Source organism: Balearica regulorum, chromosome 17 (assembly GCF_011004875.1).
Source record: "Balearica regulorum gibbericeps isolate bBalReg1 chromosome 17, bBalReg1.pri, whole genome shotgun sequence".
NCBI classification, from domain to species: Eukaryota; Metazoa; Chordata; class Aves; order Gruiformes; family Gruidae; genus Balearica; species Balearica regulorum.
The window spans coordinates 13,504,827-13,531,904 of NC_046200.1; the positions used below are offsets into that span (position 1 = coordinate 13,504,827).

General features: G+C 47.1%; 1 protein-coding gene across 8 annotated transcripts in view; it reads right to left on the reverse strand.

Moving 5' to 3' along the window:
* Nucleotides 1-9,865: 9,865 nt before the first annotated feature.
* The window catches only part of TBX5 (T-box transcription factor 5), a 46,470-nt gene continuing 29,257 nt past the window's right edge, over nt 9,866-27,078 (reverse strand). For all 8 annotated transcript variants that reach the window (XM_075769465.1, XM_075769463.1, XM_075769461.1 and 5 more), the window contains 2 exons: nt 19,497-19,723; nt 9,866-10,952 (listed from right to left, as the gene is read on the reverse strand). In XM_075769465.1, the coding sequence (XP_075625580.1) occupies nt 10,369-10,952; nt 19,497-19,723 (811 nt within the window). In that variant the 3' untranslated portion in view covers nt 9,866-10,368. The remainder of the gene's footprint in view (nt 10,953-19,496; nt 19,724-27,078) is intronic.

The following is a 27,078-nucleotide window of genomic DNA, read 5'->3' on the forward strand; positions in this document are numbered from 1 at the left end:
TACCCCAAACATGTACGCACAGTGGGCCGAGAATTGCTTCCTTCTGGCCATAGCGCCGGCTAAAGACGTGATAGGGATTGAGCTACTTTATCTGACAGTTGGTAAATGAATTGCCAATTCATTCTGAGCTCGGAGGGGGATTTTTTCCCCCTTTAAAAAAAAAAGGTCCTTTTATATATGTCTTTGATCAGTCAGGGCCTTGACAAATTATTTTCCAAGGAATTTCTTGAGCCCTAATGCCACAAGGAGTTAAAAAAAAGGATTTGGTCTCAAAGAAAAGCTTTTATGTCTCAAAAATTACAGCAATGTAAGGGGTTTTCCTCCATTTCCCCTCATCTCCTTTGCTTCAAGAAATGGAGGCAGGTAGCCTGAAGATTTTTCCATCCCACCTAAAGCCAGGAGGTGGATGGAGAGGAAGCACTGCCAGGTCTCCCAGCCTGATTCCTCCCCAGCATGGGGGAGCACCGTGAACTCTAGCATAGACTGAATGGAAAGGTCATAGTCATCAACAACACTAATAAAGAGGCCCTTCAGCACTAGCACGAGCAATGGGAGCAGAGAACAGCTCAGGGTTGTGTCACCAGAAAGTTGCTTGCTTGCCACAAACGGGAGCACTAAGCATTTTGGAAGGGTTGAGATACAAGGGAGCATCTCCCCACCGGCTGCTGGGGTCACTCCCAAGCGTGAGAATAAAGCAGTGTTTGCTTTTCCTGCGGCAGTGTCTGGGGCAGGGGGGGTTTCCTGGTTTTGCCACTTTACTCTTGTCACCCTGTCATTTAATCCCTCTTCCCCAGGCAACTGTCATGTCCTTGATTGACTCCCAAGCAGTACAGGCAGTGAGTTGTACAAGCCAGGTCCGGACAATGGCTGTACTTTCCATTATTGTTAATGTACAAATAACTTATCCCCCCAGTTATCCCACTCACCTGTCCTGCATGAGGACAGATTCCCAACAGGACAGGATTCAATTAATACAGTTCTATTACAATGAACTTCACCAGGATGGTTCAAACTCAAAAACCCCACAAGACCTTTTTTCCATGGCCTAACCCCACATGGGCACATATGTAACCTGCCTACAGGAACATTCATACTAGAATTCCCAATAGCAACTCCACTGCAGGCAAGACTGATGGATAAAGCCTTTTGGTTAGTGGCTGGTTGGTCCAGAGAGTATGTTATAGTTTAATTTCCTAAAGAAATGAGCATCAAATCACTACAGCTGTCTCTTGGGAGCTTTTCACCTTCATGAGCAAAACTCAACCCTCTTCAATAAAAAGACAGAATTAAAAACTTCAGGTTGAATATTGTTGAGGGCCCTCAGTAAGAAGACATTGAGCTAAGAGAGTTCTTCAAGTTAATTCACTCTTTACACAGTACCCGTTAAACTTTTCCTGGCTCACAAAGCCTCCAGATCTGGCTTTAGATTAAGTCCTAATTTAGGTTATATATAGCTACCATTCCATCTCAGCTAGCTGCACCTCTCAGGCATAGGGCCACCTCTCCTGCTCTTGGAAGTGAGTCCTCCTGGAAAGAGCGGCAGCTGCCTGCCAACCGGCAGGAACAGGAGACGGCGCTACAGACTGGACCCAGCTAATGAACTGAGGGGGCTCTTGCCCCATCCATCAATAACTGATCAAGTTGTTAAAGTTGTCCTAAAAGCTGCCACAATCAGATGAGAAAAGAGATATCGTACACAGCTTTCCTGTACTTTATTAACAGCTGTGTAAATACGAGTTAAATCCAAGCAAACCAACATTAAAAATAATCCCATATATGGATCAGCAAGACCCTGTGACAGTGATAATCCTGCTCAGACCAAGAGCTCACTTCCTTACGAGCAAGAGTCTTCAAATGTTGGCATAGTCTGAACCATGAAGTCTGGAAGACAGACATTAGGAAAGTATTTAAGACTTTAGAATTTATTTTTTTCCTAATGCTACAGCACAGCTAGGAATGAGGTGGCCCTTTTGGTTCCTAGTCCTGACTTTGCCATGTTTCATTTTTCTCTTAAATACTGATTAAAGCTGAGAAACATTTTGGGATGGTGGGGTGGTATGAGGTGAGAATTGTCTTTTTCCCACACACACAAAAAAAGGCAGATGAGATCAAATTGCCCTTACAAAAGGATTCAGCAACCGCTATGAGAACTACCCTCACCTCCCATCCCAGCAGCAATGTTTTATGTCAAAGCTTAAGCAGCTTTGATGTTTCCTATTCTAGGAGATGCTTTACATAGAAACGTACTTTATTGTTTCAGGTGAATTGTTTAAAAATGGAAGAAAATGTATAATGATTTCTTTCTAAGCTAAGCAAATGATGTCATTCAAGCATAAGTAGTGTTTTGGTGCTGATTAAATACACCCAAAAAAAACCCCCAGTTATCCACATCAGTATTTAATTTCCTTTGCAAAGTGTTTTTGGAGGCATTGAAGGTCACCCAGCAGTGCAAGGTGGCCTCATCTGTGGCCCGTGACCCTGGCTATGCAGTGCTGCCTCTTTCCCTTGCTACGCAATCTTATAGCCTAGGACACTTGGAAATGAACCAAAACAGTTTTATTATTTGCTCCCCACATAGGCAAGCGCTGCAGTCACTGCCAAGCTGGGTTTGTCATCACCACCTTGGCTGGCATCGACCCAATAGTAATATTGGTGCCTGTCACTCAGTGAGGCTGTTAAAGTGTCTGTGTACGGGCACACGCTCTCATAACTCACTGACCAGCTCCAGACTGCTTACAGCATTGTGGACCATCCGTGGTCCATTGGCCCTCTCCCTTAAATTAAAACCTCTCCAAGTCTGGAATTACCTCTCCTTCCCTGCCTGGGCACCCCAAACGCCAAGCTCAGGCAGGGTAGCCAACATGATTTGAACAGCAGCAAATACATCATCCTAACCTAGCTTTTCGGCCAGGCTCCATCTAGGCTTGCTTTCCCCAGATATGTGCCCCACAAAAACCATACTGTGTTTTAGTGGACTGCAGCATTTCTAACTAAAAGCTCTGATGAAGAAGGTGCATGCAGACATCCTCAGGTCTACACTGATCTTGAGATGGAAAATGTTGGGGGACTCCCCAACCTAAGTTTCTGATGAACATCAGGACCTGCATCAAGACCTTTGACAGTCTCCCACAGTGTTCTCCATGTCCAAATTGATGAGGTATGGACTGGATAAGCAGACAACAAGGAGGGTGGAAAAGTAACCAGACCATCAAGTGCAAAAGGTGATCATTAGCAGCAAAAAGTCCAACTGGTGGTTGGCTACTACAGCATCCTTTAAGGGTCAGTATTGACCAATGCTCTTTCTTTAATATTAATTATTAGTCATTAATTAACAACCAAGATGATGGAACAGAGCACACTCTCATCAAGTTCACAGATGATACCAAACTGGAGGAGCAGCCAATACACTGGAAGGCAGAGCTGTTACTCAGAGGGATCCCAACAAGCTAGAGAGGTGGGATGGCAGGAACCTCATGACATTCAAAGGCTCAAAGACAAAGCCCTGCCTCTGACACGGACAGCCCCATAGAATAGGACAGGCTGGGGCTAGAAAGCAGAAAACGACCCGGGGTCCTGGTGAACAAGTTGAACGGGAGCTAGCCATGCATCCCTGCAGCAAAGGTCAGCTGCACAAGCAGAAACATAGCCAGCAGGTCCAGGGAGGCGATCATAAAGGATGCGTTAGAAGTCCAGACACCAAGAGCAGGAAAAGAGGAAATAGTACTCCATCCTGACCACCTCATTACCTTTTGATGAGAATGTTCCCCTGAAAACCCCAGGGACAACAAACAAATTTCTGATTCATCACAACGCAGGTCTAAGTAAAAGCTGAAATAAAATATTGATGACTTCAGGATCCCTGGAGCTAGCCATAGGGATATCACAACAGCACAAAGCCCTGCAGTGATACAGACACACATTAGTAGTGGCATTCTCCACATGCCAGGTCACATAAAGTAGAGGAAGAGCAACAGTATATTATTAACATGATACTAAAATAATAATATACTTGTTTGGCCTTATGCAACAAACACATCTCAACACCAGCATTTATGGATATAAGTACTACTAGAGCCCTCAGTCCCTTGCTATTAAAGAGCTCACTATGCACTGCAGCAGGTTCCTGCCCCTTCCCCCCTCCAATTTAGGGCTGGACTTTCTGTTCATAATTCAAGCAACATTTTTTTACCTTGAGGCATATTACAAGTCATTTGTTAGGTCTTAAGTAGAGGCCAAATTCCCCCAACACACTATATCCTGAGTGAGAGCACTGCACAGGTTCCATAGAAACCCATTCACAGGGACCAATTTCCATCTCCTCATCACATCCCCATTTTTTACTCACTTGTGCTTAAACACAGCCCCAACAGCAGCAGTCCTGCTGAGCTGACAATACAACTAGGAGCAAAACCTCCACAGCAGAGCCCAACCCTGCTCTTGTCTCTGCCTTTAATCCCTGTGGTGGGAGGGCTCATCCAGGTGGAAATGATGCTGGTGGGAAGCCTTGGCTAACTCAGGGCACCTGCAGACCCCACGGGACTCTGCTCCTGCTGACGGGCAGCAACGGGCATTGCCCTGGAATTCCCAGGAGAGGGGCGATGCTAACAGCACAGGATGCTCAAACAAGCAGCATTGCCCCACCAACAACCCTTCTGATTGACAGTAGGAGCCGTGGCACCTAAATGCATGTATTTATCTCATAGGGGAACCATGGCAGAGACTTGTTGACTTCTAACTATACTTTGCTGTAGCTGAGTCCTCCCAGGTGCAGGGCAAAGCCTGCAGAACCCACAGCAAAGCACAGTCAGAACCAGCTGCTGAGGCTGTAGGATTTGTTTCAACCAATCAAAGGAAGTAGAAGACGTTGGAGCCGCCGGGTGCGGTGGGTTCCAAGTGAAACACATCAGTATTTCGTTCTGAAATGACTTCAGGTTGAAAAATTTCCTTTGAAATTTCGAAAGAGAAAAATCTTCTAAATGTAAACAAAATATTTCCCCTTTTTGGGGGTGGGAATTTATTCAAGCCACTTTCTGAACATTTTCCATTCACTTAAAACTTGGAAATTTTTATTACTTAAAAACTCCAGAAAAGGCATTCACTTTTCCAGCAAGAACCCCTCTCCCCCAAAAAACTAAGTATATTTTGTCTGGTGATAAGTTCTACTCCCATCTCCAGACAAGTCATTTCTTTTCTCTGCCTCACTTTCCTCATCAGTAATATTTCCAACTTTATTATATATTTTAAAACCCAACAAAGAAGAAAAAACAAGAGAGGAAAAAAAACCCTCAGAATCCCTTGAGAGTCTCATATAATCACAGGACTCCAGGAACTGGAAACTTCAAGAGGAAAAAAAAAAGAAAAAAACACTTTTGCAAATCGCAGGAGACTCATCATAAAATTGTCAGAGTTGGCAGCACTGTAAAATCTATGATATTGTGGGCTGGATTTATGAGCAAGAATCCTGAGGCTTTGGGATATTTTTTTTCCCTCAGCCCTCAAGGCACAAAGGCAGTTTTCAGCCCTGGGAAGCGGAGGGGGGAGGACAGCTCTGTCCTGGAGCAGCACCGAGCAGGAGAGGGGTGACAAGTGTCCTTGTCCCTAGGAAAAACCTCACCAATGCAGGTTTGAGAGCTGCTGATCCCAGCAGGTACCACGGTGGGGAAAAGGCTCCTCCCGAAAGCACCCAGCATCCTGGCTGTGGAAACTAGTAATGTGGAGGTGAGCTGATGGGGCAAACAAAGAGGTCTCTGTGTGCCCGCTCGGGGCATCTGCAGCCTCCCCAGGTACAAGCTACGGTAACTGCGGGGAGTGTTTTAGCCCAGGAAGGCAGCTGAAAAAACAGCATTGTGACCACAGCCTGGGAATTTGCGTTCGTTCTTTAAAAGATGTTTTTAGCAGAGGTTGGGTTTCTTTCTCCCCTGCTCCACTTGAAGGAATTGCGCAGCCTGCACTTATTTATTATGGTTCATACACAAAGCCCTGTTTTTCTTCTGCCTGGTGATGTTTCACGGCTAATTTCCACGCTGCCAGAGCAGTGAGCTTGTGCCAAGGCTGTCACCAAAAGGGAGAGGTTTGTGGTGAGGAAGGTCCCCTGTCCATGAGGAGGATGGTGGGCCACCATTGCCTTCTCCACCCTCCACACCAGCCCTCCTCCTCCACCAGCTTTGCAAGGCTCCCCTCGGTGCCCAAGCTCCCTTCTTGCCTGGGAACATGCTTCACCTTCCAGGACACTTCCCGGGCAGTGGGATTGACAAGTCCAGCTCTTCAGGACTCTTCCACCATCCCTGTCCCCAAGCCCATGGCAGAAGCACCCCAGATCCAGCCCACCCCCGCTGCACCCTCAATGGTGCCTATGGTGCTGGGAAGCCACCAGGCACTAATGAGGATTGGTTTATGGCTCCTGGGACTTGCAGGCAGGAAGGGAAAGGCTGGTGGTGGCCATGCTTGGTCACTTGTACCATGCTGGGATGGTCTTCCTCAAGTTTCAAGGCTTCTTAGGGATAAATTACCAGTTTAGCTCTGAATAAGGTGAATTTTGCAACCTCTTTTGTCCACTTCTTTCAATGACAGTAACTCCTATTTAATGTATATATTTTTTTCCCTAATTTTTTGGTTTGTTTATTGTTATCATGATCATTATCATACACTGCTAAGGAATAAGTCCGTAAGAAGAGAAATTAAGGAAATCACTTCAGGCTCTTTGTAACATAAAATCACGACCAAAGGGAGGGAACACCCTCCTCCTTGACAGCTTCCAGTGTTGTTTCGGACCAGTTGGGAAGAAGTTCAAGGTGTTTCTCAAGGCTCAACACAGACCAGGCACATTCACATCCAGGCTGGGAGTCCCCATGGGCCTTTGAACACATCACCTTTTTTTCTTTCACGTCCTATGTGACTCCTCACAGTCCTACTCATTCAATGGAAGAGCAGGTTGTGCTCGTACGGCACAACTGGGCTCCATCAAGGCTAAAGCCTAGAAATGCCATGTTGAAGCAGTAGCCAGTAACAAACTCTTGAAGAAGAGGAGGAGAAGGCTGTATCGCATCCTCCCACCCACCTTTGCCTTCATCTCAGGTGTTGCTGCTGTGACAGGTCCATCCTCCTGCCACTGATGCTCCTCATGCCAACGTGGCTCCACAAGGCTGCATCCTCGGGGAGCTACCTGGCTTTTCAGCAGCCAAAACCCAGCGATCAGAGCCCATCACGGCATTGCAGACTCCACCAATGAGCCTCGGCATTTCCATGAAGAGCCAAAAAAATAATGCGAGGAACTCAGAGGCAATTGAAAGCTTGAGGCTTTCCTTCCGACGCTTGAGAAATAATTTACCATGTGGGTTTAGTTTTCTTAATACTCTTTGAGATGCATGGCACACATTTCTGGTAAGACCTCTTTACTTACAGAGTAACCACTGGCCATTTAATTACATGTAAATTACCATATAGTGATAAGATGATTACAAGATTAGCAGTGGGATAACGAAGTCTGGAAAGTACAATGTAATTGACAGCTAAATACAGTGTAATTTTTCATTCCTTAACTCAAAATGCAATTTACTCAGTCATTAATCTTGGACAACTGCATGTTCTGGAGGAACAGCATGTGATTTACCGAGCAATGCAACGTTTGAGTGTTTCCCTGGGGGTGGCTCCATGAAGACAAACAGCTTTGCCTATTACTTGAGGTCCCAGCCATGCCCGCAGAAAGGTTACATGATGCCTACATCTCCTTCTGCCTGCAAACGTGGCTAATACCCAGACCGAGCTCCCAGCATGGCATTTTGACTGCATCTAGCCCAACATTTATGAAACCCAGTTGTTGCAAGCAGAGACAGCCGAAGGCTGGGATAGGCCCAGCAGACGCCATCCCCCAGGTCCTACCTGCCATGGGACAGCTGGGTGGGAGCACCACCTGTGAAGGGGCTCTGCTAATCCTACTCACTTGCTATCCCTTTGCAAGGTGTCCCTAGATCTCAGGTGCACAGGAGGCCACCAAGGCTGCAGGCCATGCGTTGGCAGTGCCGCTGCTGCAGCCAGATGAGCTGCTGCCGGTGGGACAGGCTGGGGACACCTCCTCGGTTCAGTCCCAGGACCTGGCCATGCTGCTCCCTGGGGCGGCCATGGCTTACCAGCCACACGGAGGGGACCTTTCTGCTGGGCTTCTTGGCCTCAATCTCTTTATTTCTCTGGAGCTGATTTTCCCATCTTATTTCCAATCTGTGAAGCATCCAGCATCCTCCCCTCCTTCGCTGAGGCTGGGACACGGCCCCACACCTCCCCTGGGCCAGATGTCCCTCACCGATCCCTTCTGCATGGGAACAGGGGGGCAGCTCCATCTCCACGAGGGCTTCCTGGTGCCACCCCAGCACCCACCTGGATTCCCAAAGTCGCTTCTAAATCTGCCTCGATGGGAAAGTGATCCCAGGAGAGCATGTCCCTTGGGAACCCAGAGTCCCTTGGGGACAGGTTGGGTGGGAAGGACCTGGGGGACCCAGGCAGTTCTGTAGGGGGACAAACACACACACCCGAACACAGCAGTCTCAAGCTCAGCCCATCCCCATTGGGATGCTGTACCTCCTGTGGTACACCGGAAACAAATAAAACTCAAACTTAGGGGCATCGAGCAGAAAGAACCAAAAAAACCCACACCAAAACAAAACAAAAAAAATTAAAAATAGGTGGGCAGGTCCCTTGCTGTTGAGAGCATGTGGTATTTATTAGACATAAATCGGCACACAAGAATAGGAAAGCGTAGCTTAGGTGGGGATTATTTTTTTCTTCTTAGCTACATGGCTTTGGATACCTGTCTACAATCCCTCCCACGCCCATACCGGCATTCCCACGCATTCACACCCACATTCTCAGTTGCTGACACACAGGTATACCTCTTTCGTTAATTAGAATTACTTTTAATTAAAAATATATGTAAATTATATAGAGTGTGCACAGCTTGGAGAGAAAAAAAAAAAGAAAAGAAAGCAAACTTCTGTTTCAATAAAAATTTTAACCCCTGTGAATCAGCTGCTTCCTAGGTTTGTGACATACCATGAGTTATTTGAAGTCCCATGTATAAATAAATAGTACCAGGAAATTTTACACCTGAAAAATGCTGCAGTAGACAGTTTTACTTACACACACTTGCTTTTTCTTCTCTTCTTGCCTCCCCCACTCCCAGCCTCTCATGATCATTTTCTGCTCCTTTTAAACACATTTATTTAATATCTCATTTAACATACCCAGACCAGTATCTCTTTTTCTTTTTTCTTTTTTTTTTTTCCTTTGGAGAGGAAGAAAAAGAATGCACAATAAAATGAAAGTCCAGGATTGCAAACAAGCGTCATCATCATTTTTATGAGCAAAGTTTTTCCTCTCGCTGTCCCCCCCCCCTCCTTTTCCTCCCCCTCGCAGCTGGCTCAGAGCCTCGCCTTCCGCATGCCGGTAAAAATTCGGCAGGACACAAGCCATGGATGTTTTCAAGTTTGAAAGATACCCCATGCTTCCGTCAGACACAGCTGATGGACCGGGAAAGACCGGGAGATGGGAAGGAAAGAAGAGCGAAAGAATTACACACAAGTGGGAAAGGAGATGAGTTTACGGGGCCGGTTCCTGCAGAGACGTGATTTGGGGCGTTTGTAAGGAAACGCGGCACCCTGCAGGGACTGACTTCACTCGTGGTACAACGCCCCGGGCGAGGTAGGTACCTGCTTTTCTTATTTGTCGGTTCATAAAACCTCTTTCTGTTGAAAAGTAACAATAATACTAATGGGGGAAAAAAAATAAAAGAAAAAAAAAAAGAAACACCACTCCAAAATCCACCCTTGGTAAAAAGGGCCGGTGTCTTTTTTTGAGAAAATTGAAAGAAAATATATATATATATTATTATTTATTATATAACATCGTCAACATCAACACCACAAAAAAAAAAAAAAAGTAACATCCTAGTTGTTTTCGTTCAAGCACTCTGACTGTGTTGAGAAAGGCAGCAGGAGTTTGGTGTCCCTTGAAGAACAAAAAGAGCAGGAGGGCGGGAGGGGGACGACAAGGGCACAGGGCTGGCGGTGGCAGCAACACAAACTGGGTGGGGACCGTGGCGGGGGGAGAAGTGTGCTGATCTGTTGATTTTTCTTTCGAAACAAAAGAAAAAAAAAGGGGGGGGCGGGGAGCAAGTCACACCAAGGCCGATGACCATTTCATCTGTGGTTTCAATCAGTGTCCGTCCCTCTCGAGTGCTATCGGTGAACATTCAGTTAAAAGGAGTCTTGCAAAATACTCTCGTTTTTATTATCGACAGAGTATTTTTTTTTCCTTTTCCCTTTTTTTTTTTTTTTTTTCTCCCATGGCCAATGCTCTTGCACTTTCCTGACCGCCTTGTTAGCTGTTCTCACTCCACTCTGGCACCATACCCACGCCGTGGACCGAGTGGTACTGGTGGGGCGAAAGGGTTCGAGGCACGCCGTGGGAATACAGGAACTCTGCGGGCTGTAAGCTGCTGGGGGGAGACTGGATACCGGTTTGAGGTCCACACTGCCGGACGATGGGTTGGTGAGAAACCGAGGTTTGGTGCTGAAACATGCTATGGGTATCTCCTATTTGGGGAGAGGTATGGTTGGCCACGCTGCTGAGCCGCGGCATCAGCGGCCCCGAGGTGAAGTGGGCAGAGAAATGCTGGTAGGGTAACCTGTCCATCGGCTGCATGGCAGACACTGTGCAACTGCTGTAGGATGGCACGCTCGGCCACGTGTTACAGCTGATGTCTTCTAGGCTGGGCACGGGGTCCGTGGGGGGCGCAGAGCTGGCATACATACATGCTTGGCGCTGGGCTGATTCAGTCCTGTATGAAGTGTTCAGTCCCTGCTGCTGGGGGTAACTGGACCTGTAGAAAGGATCCTCTTCTGCCGGAGAAGTTTCCATGTAGGGCTTCTTGTAGGGATGCTCGGTGGTGGAACATTCCTCATCTGTTATTATATATAATATAAGGAGAGAAAAGTGGTAGCGAACAACAATACCGTGCCCTCGGCTGAACCCCCCCTCTCCACAATCCTTGTTTTACCAAGGGCACAGTCTGCGCAGCGGTGATCCAGACACTGCTCTCAGCTACCTCAGCGTAAATCCAGATCCCTTCCTCGGAATCGATCTGAATCTATCCTGCTGAAACCAAGCCTTGCACTTGGCCCTGTCTGCTGGACTGGGGAAAGGATCAGCTGGGAGCTCTGGGAGGAAAATCAAGGCTGAAAGATGCTGGAGGGATCCTGAGAGCTTAGTTTGCTTGGGGATACCCCACGCACACCCCCGCACCACCAAGCTCCTCGTCTCCTTTCTGCTGCCAGAGGAGTAACGTCTGCCTGCGCATACAGTGCACCTAACAGATTCCCCACTCCCAGCTGAGAGGCTCAGAGCTGATGCTGTTAACTAAAAGCCTTTACAATTACATATTTTCACAATAAATGAGACAAAAATGGCGATCACAATAAAAATCCCCCCCAGGAGAGCATCAGCAATGGCACAGTTGAAACAATCAGATTTGAAGCCCCGGTCTTTAGCTGTGCCAAGGGAGCTGGGCACATAAATCCACGCAGGGCTGTGTGCTGGAGCCAAGCGTGACAAAAAAAGAAAAGTAAATTTCACAGCTAGAAACAACAAGGCACAGCTTGCGGAGCCCTTTGTTTCCTGCAGCATCCCGCGCCAACAGAGGGAAGAAGATAAACAATTTAGGTGAAATCTCTAGGGGGAAGCAAAATGAATAAATGAATATGCACTTATTTATTCATTCACAGGGTCATCAAATGAAATCCAGCTCTGCTGGAATGGATGGCAAAGTTCCCAGGAACGAGCACTTCACCAAGAGATTTTAAGGACAGTGAGGCAAGGGAAGGGGAGCTTGTTCTGACCCAGATTAACTTTGCTGCTGCTGCTTCAAGAACAAAATACCTGGTGCAGGCAGAAAAACATCCCACTTCTCTTAAAGCCCTCTTGGCTGCACCTTTTCAACAGGGGTAAAATTTGAGACTACTGCGAGAAACGGCCCTTTGGAAATTTTCTTAATATATTTTGAGCTGCAATTTTTTTCACCCCCAAAATACAAAGGAAGAAAAAAAACCTGTTCCACCAAAAAGAGGACTAAATGCATCTGCCCCCCCCAAGAAAGACTTGACAAAACACAGGTGCTGCTTTTGGGCTGCTCCGACGCGAGTGCCCACACCTCACCTTCAGGAGGTGCAGACGGGCAGCGCAGGCACCTTTTGTTTCTTGTAAACACGCACATGCGCGTACCCTTATTACTATAAACAGCCACGTGCTTTGTCCTGGAAGGTGCACCCACCCTGCTTGTAAAATAACCCATTACTCCCACTCGGGTGTCCACCAAGTCCAGCTGGAACAACCGCTGCTGTTGGTCTCCTTGGACCAACGACCCCAGAAAACATGGGGTGCTGAGGTACACACCGTGGGGACTTTCCCCTTCGTGTCCTCTGACTTTGCAATAGCAGCTGCCCGCAAATTCAGCTGGTGAGCCACAGTCCCGTTTCATGCTTTCTTCCTAACAGCAAAACCTGGCTCCCTAGTCGCAGCAATGCAGAGCCCTGATAATCAAGTTCTCTTCCTCCTCTGCCTTCTCTTAAGTCTGGACAGAAGGTAGGATGGGATAAGCGAGCAATGCAATCACATCTTTAAAACAGCCGAAAGAGTCAGCAGACAGATGCGAAAGCGTATCACTCTCCTTAATCCTGATGAGGCTCATTTTATATAGGAGCGGCGGAGAGGATGTAGTCCCCTGGCAGACAGCAGCTGGAAGCACGGGCCGAAGCTCCCTCCTGAACACGGGTCTATCACCGGAGGTACATCTGGAAGAACAGCTCGAGCTTTTACAGGCAGCTCAAAAGTTTTGGATCCCTAACCCTCCACTGAGTAATAAGAACGCTAGGGTGGAAAAACAATGTCTTGTAAAATGATGCATTGTTCTGCTAATAAAGTTTTCAGCATTAAACCGCATTACTCCGCTGGCATTAGAAATCATTGGCTGGGGTTTGACTGTTTATTTTATTTTTATTTTTTTTTAAATATACAACGCAAAATAGTCAAACTCTGGTTTTCCGTTGTGTAAAAATGCGCCTGACTTACAACCTGAGGTTGCTGATTTTTCCATTTAGCCCAGACGTTTCGCTGCCTGCCACAGCCCAGCCAGAGCCGCAGTTATGGATCCGCTTCCAGAATTCATCACAGGTGAAGAGAGAAAAACAAAAACAACCAGAATTTCAGTGGAAACCCAATAGGTGCCCTCTCTCCTTCTGTAAGCTCTCGCAATTGCTCAGCTGGCCATTCTAGAGCCAGGCTCACTGATGTCCTATGTAGAAAGGGCACCATCACTCCAGATCTTAAGAAGTGTAAGGACACCATACTCATCTCCAAAGAGGACATAGTCGCTAATGAAGGATTACGGCCTACCCTGACAGCTTCTGCCTGCCTTCTAGACCCTATTCCTGATGATTTTCCCATCTATGTAACCTCAAAGTGCTGGAGAGGGAAGAGAACAGTCCATCCTCATCATCAGATGGGATGATGCAGACCAGAGATCCTCAGCTGGTGAATTTACACGGGTCCAAGCTCTCTAGTCTGATCTGACGTTGTCCCACCACTTCTCACAGAGGAGACCAGGGCCAGCACAGAGCAGGTGAAGCGCATCGCCATGGTGTACAGAGCAGATCCGGGGTTGGGAAGGGGATGTCTTCAAGTAAGAGAACGGCAAAAGGAGGACAAGTCAAACAGAGCTCTCACGCAGTGCTGGAAGCAGCAGTTTAAAGTCAACCCCACCTGCTCTGGAGCCTGGTCACTGCATCCCAAGGCCATAATCCTCTCCTTGAAGGTCCTCTCTCCTTCTCAGCATCAGTGTAAGCAGAACATAGGAGATAACTGGGTTTGATTTTTAATGCTGGTTCCCTGATAGCACTTCATTGTACTTTTCCTGTTGCCACTGAGCCCTAGGAGGTGCTGGGCACCTTCGGGAGATGCTGACCATCCTGGGACATGCTGGCCATCCTCCACATTTGTTGCTATTTTTGGAAGGCAAGGGTGGGTGAACGGCTCTTGTGACCAGCCGCTCGATAGCAGGAAAACCTCAAAAAGCAAAAGGTTCTGCCAAGCAGGGGAAGCTGCCAGCGTTGGGAGAAGCTGCTCCAAAGTGGATACAAGGAAAAGGGAGCCTGCAGAATGGGGTGGAAACTGGCTCCCTCACAAGGAATTTCATGATCTATCTAATGAAGGAGCTTGAGCGAGAGCATAAGCAGTTCCAAGATTTCAGGTATTTACTACTTCCAGCTGGGTTGTAAATCCCACACAAATGGCTTTTTAAATGGAATTTTCCCAATTCCAAGATTAGGGCCATCCAGAATGAAACGCAAACATGTAAAATCTCTGGACTTTTGGATGCGCTGGGCCCACCTCTTCCCCTGGTGTAAATCAGGAGAGCTCCTTTACAATTCATGACAATCAGCTCCCCGGGACAGAAGACAATAAAGAACGGGACCCAATTGTTTTAGTTTTTAAAGCTCACCCACACTTCCAAGGCATTACAGTAGGTTCATCCCGACTTTGTGAGGGAAACACAATGGGTGATTATCACTAACGCTGCTGTTTTATCCAGTCTGGTTTCTAGTATGACTCTAGCATGAGCCCGAATAGCCAATCACCATGTGCAAGACTGGAAAGGGTTGTCAAAGAAGAAAAGAAAAAGGCAGATTCAAACAAAATTCACATCCCTAAAGGGCAAAGCAGGCGTGCATCCTAGGACATGAAACCTAAGACACGCTAGTTATTTCAGCAATCGCGCGGTTTGCAGTATGGCTGTGTTGCATGGCAGGGGAACAAGACAGAAAGGGTTGTGGGGCAAAGACAATCCAACGCCAAAAGCTGGAACCTCTTCCAGAGGCAGGGAGTTGCCAGCACTGCCTGCAGAGGGACAGGAGGCTCCTCCTGATGGGACAGCGGGATGCTTATGTGAAGCCACTGAAACCACAACACTACAAGCAACGTGGCTGCACAGCGAAAGCTGGGTGCACACCAGCCCCCCTGAGTAACTCCCCACCATGCAGACAGGCTCTTCTTCATCCTTGGTGCCCCAGCAGCCACCTTGGTGTGGGCTCCACCACATCTACCCAAGTTGCAAACACCTCTAGCTGCAGCATAGCTCAAGCCTTGACCAACTCATTGCATCTAACATCAGCAGGACAAGCAGCGTGTCCTACAAGAAGACATCCCGTACATGACTTTTATCCTACAGATTCTTTGGGTGAAAGAAAAGTTGGGTGGGATGAGGGAGAAATCAGGTCAGTCAACAAAGAGGTCTATCCACCCTACCAGTGCCTGTTCTTGAGGAGAAGGGGGAAAGGCATTGCTGTATCTCTGCCGACCTCAGCAGAGCAGGAAGGAGATGAAAAATATATTCTTCCCCACGGGCAGGGTCATGTCCAAGCTAGGGGGGCTGAAGGATACGGTCCTTGCTGGTTGGAGCCAGTGGATTCTGCCACATCCCTCTTCTCCCTCAGAGTGCCAACATGACAACTTTTATAACCTCCCCAGGGAGAGGCTGTTCCAGTCACCTCCTGTTCAGCATCACAAGCATCCCAGAAATCTGCCAAGTGGTTGAGATTGTGTAAGGCTGGGAGGGAGCAGAGGTTTAGAGAGATGGCTTTTTAGTTCACAGGAAGTCTGAAGGAGAGGATAACTCAAGGGAAAACAAGCCCCAATACCCTAATTGGGACGTGGGGCTAAAATGAAAGACAGAAAGCAAGCTGCCTGCTGGTAAGTCCTCTTGGGCTTCTCCAAGCACAACAATGAGAGAGGGAGAGGTGGAGAACAACTAGAAAAAAGGCAAAGCTCTAACTGGTCTTTGTTGCAGCTTAAAAATCCACATCAGGAACTGAGGCAACTCCTTAGTGAGATACAGGATTGGAATTAATCCATCCTCTCAAGACCAGTGAATTTGTGAAATCCCGTAAGCAATCTCAGTTTGGAGCTGGGATACAACGCAGCATGTTAGAGTGGTGAGGCACTGGCACAGGTTGCCCAGAGAGGTTGTGGATGCCCCATCCCTGGCAGTGTTTAAGGCCAGGTTGGATGGGGCTTTGGGCAACATGGTCTAGTGGAGGCTGTCCCTGCCTGTAGCAGGGGGGTTGGAACTAGATGATCTTTGAGGCTCCTTCCAACCCAAACCATTCTATGATTCTATGATTCTCGCCTTGAGGACTGCAATTCCCCAGCGTTCAGCATGTTCAGAAGACACCTGGAGCAGCAACCCCATTGCACCATGCTGGGCTCATTCCCAATGCTGCGACCCCACGCTTCCACCTGTGCACCAGGAATTGCCAGATTTGGGGCTCTGGGATGTGTCCTTCCTTCCTTCCTTCCTCACCCAGAAGAGAATCAGCTCCCTGAAACAGAGAAGCCTTCAGAGATAACGTCCCCTCGCAGCCCTGCTGCTGTCCCCTAATGTAACTCCGTATCAGATCTCCAGAGTGAATCCATCTTGACTTGACAGCTAAGAACAACACTGTCAACCACAGAGCTAAATCTTTGTCCTAGGTCACCAAGGAAGTAGAAGTTGAATAAGATGCCTTTGAGTTGCTCGAATACAGTCCTATTCTTAACTGAGCCTAAACCAAGAGTTGACCTCCTGATTAAAAAGGATACAGAGAAACATCATGAGATGTCAAAGCTAGAAGGAGCTTTATCAGAGAGACTATCTTGGAAAACAGTGGTGGTATTTGCTACAGAAGATACAGACACCAGCTGGTCTCAAACCCAGTTGAATTGCCCTTTGCCCCTCCGAGCATTTATCCATAACCACAGCCTTGCAAAAAGGAAATAATCCGCTTAAGATAAATCCTAAAGTGACTGAGGAGGAGTCAGTGTTTGGGGAGTTGATGATCCAATGAAATCAATAAAACTTCCAGTCCAGACAATGGACAGAGGTGCATTAGGAGTGAACACGCTCTTGCTTTCATACTTTCTTAGATGGTAAGGCTTGTTAAAAGTTATGCAGAAAAGTAGGAAAGCAGGAGAGCTGTGAGGGAAAGCTTAATATTACACTTAGAAAGGAGAGGCTGGAAAAGAGGAATATTATCGGTAAGGTTATTTTCCCCAAGTTTAATAAAGATCCTTGCTCGGTCCTAGAAGAAAGTGCACGCTCGGTCTGAGTTTGAGATGAAACCGTGGATCACGTTCTGATTTATCTGAACAGAATTGCTCATCTCTAGTGACTTTATTTTTTTTTAATTAATTTCACTTTGCAAAGAACTGCTTGGCAGCTTACGTTGGCTCTCTGTTTCCCATTAACTTTGTGTTTCTTTTCTTTAAGCTCTGGTGGCTGTTTTCGATTTACTAGATGCATGGGGAGTGCAGGGGGGGAAAAGACACAGGGAGGAAAGCAGAGACTCAGGCTCCTGAGACGTACGGCTTCACGGAAGAAGCCGGTGGTATCGGACAGGACACTGCTTCTCTTTGATTAAAGCATTTGGCGGCTTTGATAAAAGCCCCTTAACTGCTTGTGCCACTCAAGCCATCGTAGAGATAATGAGGGGCCATCAGCCGTACAGACAAGGACTTGCTCTGCCAGTCTCCTGCACTTTTGCAAGGGCCACGCAGGCCAAAAGGGGCCGGAGAGCTTATTACAGGCCAGATAGTCGTCTCTTTTGTGACAATAAGAGGAAGTGAGATAATTGGGGGATTGAGGGAAACCACCCATGGAGACACCACTTAGCGGGAATCCCAAAACTGGAAGGAAACCTCTGTTGATTCCTTATCACGTTACAATGTGGAGGCGAATGATGAATTGCCCTGCGGTGCGGGGACACGCAGCAGTCAGAGATTGTCCAAAGGGTTTGTTGCCGTTTGGGCCAGCTTGTTTTGGTTAGTTTTTGCAAAGGGGAAGAGGAGCGGTGAAAGCTCAGCTCCCAGGGCAAAGGAGCACTGAGGACAGATCGCAGGCTGAGGGACGCCAAGGGCGAACGGGACCTGCCTTTCCATCACCAACAGTGGGGCTTTGCAGCAACCCAGTTGTGTCCCAGTACCTCGCACCCACAGTCCCACACTGACGCCAAGGGCCACACACCCCATCTCTGACCTTAGGGGACACGCTGGGAGGCCACTGCAACTCCTTATTCCCTACCTTAGGGCTAGCTCAAGTCTAGCATCACCATCTCCAACACACTATATGAGCACGAGGGTCACCTGGTCAGCTGGAGGGGTCAGAAAACGATGCCTCTGTTTTCCACTGTTTAGCTCAGTATTGGGAAAATATTAAAATTTCTCAACTTTTTTTTGTTTTATGTATATACTTATACACAACACGCGTGATGTTACAACATTCAGGGGATTCACCAAGGATGTGAGAGAGATTTCCACTGCCCTCCTGCCTCATCTGCCAGCACTTCCCAGCATCCGCTACCTTAGACTGTGCGTCTACACTGCACATCCCAGCGCCCCAGGGGTTACGTTACTAAAAATAATGACATGTGGCTGACTGATAGGACTGTGCGGGGAAGCAGGAAGGGATCTGCTGTGGGGAGAGGCTACGGGGCTGGAGAAATTCTTGGTGCCTCCAAATGCCACGGTGCGTGCTGACTCCTGTTAGCCTTTCCCACTAGACTAAATCCTGAGAAAGGGGGATAGGTGTAGGCAGTAACCATCTCCTGCCCACCCATAGGGTTGTATTCAGCCCTGGAAATTCCCTGTTTTCTTCTGAGTGTCTGGGGTAGAGCTGATCTGAGACTTTTGCTCTCTGCGTCCTGCAAGTGTTTCAGCACCTGAGCATTTCCATTGCTTTGGGAGAGGAAGGGAGAGACCGCAAACCGCTCGCTCCTGCCTGAGAACAATTATCCCATCCATATCATGGGGCTCTTCACGCCAGGACGAGCTGAGCAGTCAGTGTAAAGCCCTCACAGTTTGATCCCTCAAGCTCTGTCAAAGCAGGTCAGTCGCACCAGAGGGGAACGAACATGGATATCATGATTTTCAATCCCACGCCCCTTCATTAGACCAAGCATTTAAGTGGAATTGCTGTCTGCTTACAGACAACTGTCTCACAGCTGTGAGACTCTTAGTTGAAAACTGCAAAATCCAAGCTGTCAAGGTATCTCCACTTGGAGATTAACCCTGTCTGAGGGGCTATGGAGACAGATAAAGTCATCTTTATCTCTGGCACCAGCTATCTTACTGAATGTGGATTCAGCATGGGTGAAAGGTACTGCCACCCCTCCAAACAGCTCGCTCCCAGCCCAGCGGCAGAGATGGGGTTTTAGGCTAACACCGGTGAGATGAGTTTCCCAGCCCAGCCTGGGGGAGCTGCCCACGTCCAGCACGCAACCCTCACCCTTTGCTCACCCTCAAGTGTCACCATAAAGCAGGCTGGGGCTGCCCAGCCCCTGGGCAAAGGGGAAACATCAGAAAACAACGCTGACAGCCATGGTAGGAAGGGGAAAGCACCGAGCGGGGAGCAGCCAAGGCCTGACCTTTTCTCTTGGTGCAGTGGTAGATCTGGCTGTGCTCCTGGGAGATCGGGTAGGGGTTGGCAGGCGGTAGCAGGTCCTGGGAGGTGCTCGACACCCCGTTCTCACACTGGTACTGGGAGCCCAGGTTGGAGGAGGCAGAAAGGACCCTGGTCTCGCCACTGAAGGGGCTGTGATTCGAGGACACTTTTTGTCTCACTGTGCTCCTGGGAACAACCGGGTACTCTTTACTAAAAGCAAAGAAACACAAAAACAAGGCAGAAAAACAATCAATTAATAAATAGATCAGTGAATTAATAAATGAAGGCAGCACATTAGTGTCATGGTGTTTGCTTAGACTTTCAGGGAAAGAGAGGCATCCCTCTCAGGAGGCTGCAGTCCCGTCACACTTTATCAGTGCAGCACTCTCTATTTCACTTGCCTTTTAATACCTTTCCCTTTAGATTCGTGCCTCTTCTACCACAACTGCTATTTTACACCCATACATCAAATAGATATATGGACTTATAGAAATATACACAAGATTTATATTTACATATTATGATAGCATTTATAAATTATATACTATTTATACTGTATATGTGGATGTGCACATGCATGTAAATAAAAACTTCGTTTCTGCCAAGCTGACTTGGAGATGGATTAAATATTTAGGTCTACTTTTCCCCTTACGGTAGTTGTCCCCATTCCTTTTCCCCAGGGTCTGCCAGTCTGGCTGTCCTGGATGGGGGATCCCTGGACCAGAGAAGAAGCTCCACTCCAGAGCGCTCGGAAAAGAGAAATAAATAAATCGCCAAGACCTGATGCACGCCAGAACCACACGCCTCAGCAGAGCCAGGCTGGGAGGGTGAGCACTGATGGAAAGTCTGCTTTGTTCCCTAGCTCCGAAATCTGGTTTGAAGCAGGGATGCTTTGCCAACACTGGCTGGAAATCCCATCTCCTACAAGACCCTACAGTGTGTTTTGGAGACTTTTCTCCAAGCACACCAGCAATGTGGCTGGACAAGATTATTCCTGCTCTGCAGCGGGGGAGAGCTGAAGCTAAGAAGGGTGTCTCAGAGACTTCGGATGAGGTGCGAGCCTCCTCCTGGGCTGTTTCCAAGACAGCCAAGTGCTCCCTGAACCCAAGGACTTGCTAAAATGCATAAAGATGAGGTAGCACAGCAGCACCTCGCAAAGCGCCACCAGGCTCAGAGCAGCACAGATTCCAACACAAGCTTTCTTCTTCAGGGCTATAACCATTGGACCAAGCTGGCTTTGAGGCATCCTATTCACCTGCCCAAAATCATTATGCTGGAGCAAGGAAAAATCCCATCAACAGGCTCACCTGGCCACTTACATGTGGAGGAGGAGCCCTGCGTCTCCAATTACGCCCCTTAGAGAGGACCTATCGCTGTAGCAACTCAGAATTTATTTACAAAATTTGACAATACCAATTATATAAACCTACTCACAGCAGGGAGCTTTCATCCAAACCACTGCTGTGGTGGCTGCCAGAAACATCAGCAACCAAGCTGTAATGGAGGGGAAACTCACCCAGGAGCTCAAAACCAAATAAATGTGTCTCTCATTGTGCCACAAAAGCTTTCCAAACCCCGGGCACTGGTGGCTTGCCAAGCCGAGCCTATTCCAAAGGTGGGGTTTCTTCCCCTGGAAGCCAAGCAGCTCCTCCCCGCGGGGCCGGCAGGAGGATGGCTTTCCACACACTTGGACTGGCTGACCAGGCAGCTTTTTCCCAGAACTGAAGTCCAGGCTGTGCACAAGGAACAAAAGAAATAGACTGGGAGGAAGCAGAGACTTATCCTCCAGATATGCAAGACTGCAACGAACACTAGGGTGTGTGATGGGCTTCAGAGGACCTCTCTGCCTGTGGACACCCAGCACTAGCATTTCCATCCCAGGAGCTCTTGCTGCAAGGCAGCTTTGGTGGCTTTTCAGGAAGGTCAAGAGCTATGGCCTTCAAACCTTCTAGGTTCTAGGGGGTATCCCAGATCAACCAGGTCACAGTTTTGAGCTGCCTGGTCCTGTCTTGCTCCACCTTCACACAGGGATCCTTACGGAAAGAGTACCAGCATAACACCCCAAAGCTGCATCACCATGTTTCCCTTCCAAGGAGACAAGCCACAAGAAGGCGACACATGGACCTTGCCCTTAGGTCTCCACCCTAGTGAGAGGTTGCTGCATGGATTGGCTGGTTCCTTGTTCCTCAGCTCCAACACCGCCAACGCCCAATCCCTCAAGAAATGACAGAGCCTTGTTTTGGGTTTTTTGTTCATTCAATGGGGTACCTGTGAGCTACGGTGCAGAAGAAGGAGAGACATACCAAGGCATGATACCACATCACGTTCTCTGTGGCTTTTTTGGAGGATGTAGAGATGACTGCTTTCACAGTTTCTCCCTGCTTCAGTGGGGGAAGAATTAGATGTCTTTTGGAACCTGGGATTAGATCTGCATGGGGGTTTCTTACAACAAATTCTCACAGTAGTTCACAGGGACCCCATCAACATCAGACCCTCACTGTGTGAAGCACCACACAAACACTTAGAAGCCATCCCCATCCCAGGTACTTCTCACCCAAATCAACATTTTCTCTGCTTTTTCTGTCTCAATGGAAAGCTGAGAGGGGGAAAATTTAACAACCTGATTTTCTTGATAAAAGAATATTTTCTTTCCATGCAGAAGCTGTATGCCTGAAACAGCAATATTTTTACCCTGAGAGCCAGCATAGGTGGTGTCAGGATCCCACACAGTCCCATTATGCACTGGGGACCAAATTCCTTTCAGATTGCATTTCCCATGGGACACGACAGCCTCCATGGCCATAAGAGAGGACCGTGGTGTTCTGCGGGAGACACGGCAGGAGCAGGGAGTCACGCTGGAGAGGGAACACGTTGGAAACACCAAGTTTCCAAACAGCAGTTCCCAGGAGGTATTGCAATGACTTCTCTCCAGACTGAAATATTTCCATTTCAGTCAAAACATGTTGGGTGCTATTTTTGCCAAAAAATCAACTATTTGAGGAAGGAAAGTATTTTCTAACTAAATATCTAAAATATTCTCTTTCTTTCACTTTGCCTTTTTTCTATACACAAAGGCAGTTATGTCTGTATTTCTACCTTTTTCTTCCTTATAGGAGCTGAGCTCTAATAAAGAGATATCTTTGGTACCTTGTAAAGCAACAGTCATCTTGAAACATTTATACTGTTTCCTGAGCCCACTCAAGATGCAGTGTGCACAGCTACCATTTTAGTTTGTCCTTCGGTCTATTAAAAATGTATCAGGTTTTTTGGGGGGTTTTTTTTGTTTGTTTGTTGTTTTTTTTTTTGCCTTCAGTGCCTAAAAGTCACTATTCCCAAAATAGCTGGTTGTAATCCTGGGTGACAGTTTAATGGAATGAAAGGTTTTGTTAATCGCTGGCACAAACTGAATGTTGTGTCCAGAAATTTTGCTGTCCAAAAAAATTGTAGCAAAGTAGGAAGGGGAAAAAAGTGTTAAAGCTTGACTTACACAGGCAATATAGGAAATTGCCCACACAGCAAGGAAGAGACTGTTGTTCCTGGGCCAGAATGTAAGTTAGTTTTACACGGGAGTGTTAATGGGCTACATTATTTTTTGCATTAAAAATTGTAAAATTAGAAGGAAAAAAAAAAAGAAGTTTGTTGGGGAAGGAATTTACAAGGAAGGAAGCTGTCACTGGTCTATTTAAAGTCAGTTGGAGGCTAATAATGAATATTCGGTTACCATAGATGGTGTATTACAATAGCAGAGGGGGACAGGGAGGAAGGGGGGAGCCGCATTGCGCAAGGTGCTGTGCAGTCTCTGCACCACCGGGCTTCCAGCTGAAGGGCCACCAGGAGACAATGTTACTCTGATTTTCATTAAAGCTCGGGGGAAGAAATCAAGGATGAGGTCCAAGTCTACAGTGAAAGCACTTGGTCCTAAAACCCGGACTCAGTTCTCAGCTCCCACCTGCCTAGATGTTTTCCAGACCCATAGGATCGGACACCGGCTCTGCATAACCGTTTCCAAATAACACACACATTCCTCTTTAGAGTTCATCACAGAACCCCGACCCTACACATCAGGCCTTACAAGTGAATCTTTCCTGCATTTCCCGAGCACTTCCACCCAAATCAGACCTCTGCCAGCTGGAATTAGCAAACTTGTTCTCATTTTCCCTCATGACATCTTGTCCCTCCCCTGGCCAAATGATGCCATCACCATGACAGACTCAGGAGTTCCATAAGATCACTTATGCCACAATTTCACGTCTAGCAAAGAATTCAAAGGAGCAAATTCAAGAAAGTTTTGTAATCTCAGAGCCGGAAACCTTGTGGGCCTCTCCAGTTCAATAAAAACTCTGGAAAAATTATAAATATAGACTTTCACAGAGTGACATCCAGTCCACTTTCTTCCTTATCACTATGCTGTAGGAGAGTAATAATTTTCAATGTATTTTCATGTGCAGACTTGAAGTTTCCTAATGTACCAGCCAATGCATAGTGAATGCAGCTGCCAGACAAAAACCTTCTTAAAAATCTCTTTAAAGATCCACAGCTAAAGATTCCAACTAGGAATCTTCTGCATTGAAGCATCCACCTCCTACTGCCTCTGAGCAAATTATTTTAGAAGATGCTTCTGATATTTCTGCAACAAAGCGTTATATACCAAGGCTTTCCAGAGCTGCTGTAGCTCATGATAACAAGATTTCAAAAGACTTTATTAAATGTCAGGTCACAAGGATCATACTGATATCTGTTCAAGGTCAAGATGAGGCACGATATGGAAGAGGATTTCCCCGTGGTTAGCTGCTGCCATGTTCTCACAGCATCCTTTGAAGCTCCTGAGCTGGTCACTGTCTAGATCTTGTTCACAATGGCAATTCCTAGTCTAAAAAAATCTGACCAATATCAGCAGCCAAACATAGTGATTGCCCTTGACTCTTTCCAAATCGCCAGAGGTTTTAACTCCTCTTTGGTCAGTCATTAAGAAAGGACAAATGTTTGCCGTCCTATCAGTCCTGTCCCCTCCGCCCACCCAGCACCTGTGGATACAGCGGTGAAGAATCAGACCCCAATTCCAGACGTGCAAATACAACTCAAAAGCATTTGGGTTTATATTTCCCAGGCCACCAATTGTTGTTCTTCCTGCTGAGACTCAAGAGCAGGGAAGAAATGGAAGTCAGCCATAACAGATATAGAAAGAGACAAAAAGTGACTGGAATAAATATACCCTCTCCCAGGAAAAAAAAAAATATATATACCAGAAAACAATTGTCAGTGTGCATTCATTTCAGCTTATTTCCAGCATATAGAAATAAAATTGAACCACTCTCAAGAGACTGTCTGGAGAGTCTGAAGTGGATAAACTACAGCAGGAAAGGACTTGGTAGGAGAGGAACTACTGAGTACTTCCTTCAGTCTTAACCTCAGATCAAATACGAGCGCTCTCTGCATGGGGACTGCAGGCCAGCCCCACAGAAAATAATACCAGACATCCATATTACTGGATGTCTAGTAATATAAGTCAAAATGTTCACTTAGAAATACGGGAAGCTGTTCACTGCAGCATTCTCCACCAACATATCAAATGTCCTGACCCTTCTTGCCAGAATGCAAAGGCGCCCAACCACCCTGTTTTGGGTCCATGCATGGTACGTTAACAACCAGCGCTTCCATCGCTCATCTGAGCAGTGCAGCCCAAAGGGATCACTGCAACAAACTCAAGAACCAGCCGTGACAAGAACCAGCTAGAGATCCAGAGCTGTCATTATCAGGCAAATAAAAAGCTAGATTCCTGCAGACAAATACCACTGTTCATGTTGGAGTAAAAGGAACGCAAGAGGCGATGGAGAATGCATGTTGGTCTACAGAGACAGCATCAGCATCCCTCTGTGCTGCGCTGAACTTCTGCAGATTGGGTGCTGCTGGGCAGATCCCGCAAAGAAGGGGCAATGGAGGAAACCACAACTACCCTGTGTTTCTCGAGCCGACTTTCTCACTTTAAAAGAGTTTTAGATACCATCCAGTGAAGTCTGTGGAGCCTTATTTCGGATTTCACCTGAATTCCATCAAATTCTATGGAATACAGTTCAAGCCTACAGCTTCCACTGGGGCTTTGACCAGGAAAATTTCCTCAGGGATGTTTGCTGGAGGAAAGTATCATCTCTCCAACGGATGTTATAACTCTAAGTCTCACACTGAAAATGTTTCAGACAGCATGTGGCTCTGGAGATTTCAGTGACAGAAGACAGGAAATGAAAGTGGATGTAAAGATGCAATGAGAAGACGCAAGAAGAGCAAGGTCGTTTGCAGTGGACCAAGACCTACTTGCATTAGTCCGACTGGTTCCTATCAGTCCAACATGATGTTAGCATGACAGGGTAGACACCCTTTCGGAGCCTAGAGGCTCATCCATTTATTCTACCGGCACCCCAAAATGCACTGTCTTGTCTGTCATGCCAGCTCTGAATCCCGGTACTGATTTTATGTCCTTTATGTCTGGCCCAGTTTCTGTTCTTGGTTACATCAGGAAATCTTTGGAATAATTCCTTTGGAGCCAGGAATATTACTGTGGATTAATGACAAAGGCAGCAAACTATGGCTCATGGTTTTTGATGGAGAAGATACATACATAACATGGAACTACACTGCCACTCTTCTTTGTATCCTGCTTTCAGCTGGAATAGAGTTAATTTTCTTCCTAGCAGCGGGTATAGTGCTGTGGTTTGGATTTAGGATGAGAATAATGTTGATAACACACTGACGTTTTGGTTGTCGACAGGTGATGTTTACACCAAGTGAAGGACTCTTCAGCTTCTCGTCCTGCCCCACCAACGAGGGGCTGGGGGTGCACAAGAAGCTGGGAGGGGACACGGCCAGGACAGCTGACCCCAACTGGCCAAAGGGATATTCCATACCATATGATGTCATGCTCCATATATAACTGGGGGGAAGCTGGCCGGGGGTTTAGACCACAGCTTGGGAACCAGTTGGGCACTGGTAGTCTGAGGGTGGTGGGCAACTGCCCAGTGCATCACTTGTTTTGTATATTCTTTTATCATTATTCTTTTTCTCTTCTATCATATTAAACTGTCTTTATCTCAACCCACAAGCTTTTTGAGGTTTTTTTCTTCCAATTCTGTCCCCTATCCCACTGCAGGGGAGGGACTGAGCAAACAGCTGTGTGGTTGTTTTAGCTGCCTGCCGGGTTAAACCACAGCACTCGGTCAAGTGGATCATTCTGGATCTTTGTTTCACTTTGAAAGGGCCCAGGATACCCACCAAGGGAGCCAAGAGCCACCCTTTCACATAATCATCTTTCCCCTCAAAAGCTTTCCCAATAAGAAGCTTCAAGGACCAAATTGCATTAATTTAAGTTAACAGTAACTAGGGCCTGAGACTTCCAGAAGCTCTTCAGCACCCATAATAACCACTGCAGACAATGGGAGTTGCAGATGATCAGCAAAAATTGGTTAAAGGGTTTAACAGAACTGCTCTTTTACAGTGCTCTAGCCCCAGACTCACAAACACATCTCCCCTGCTGTCTTTGGGCAGTCACAGATTTAAAAAAAAAAAAAAAAAAA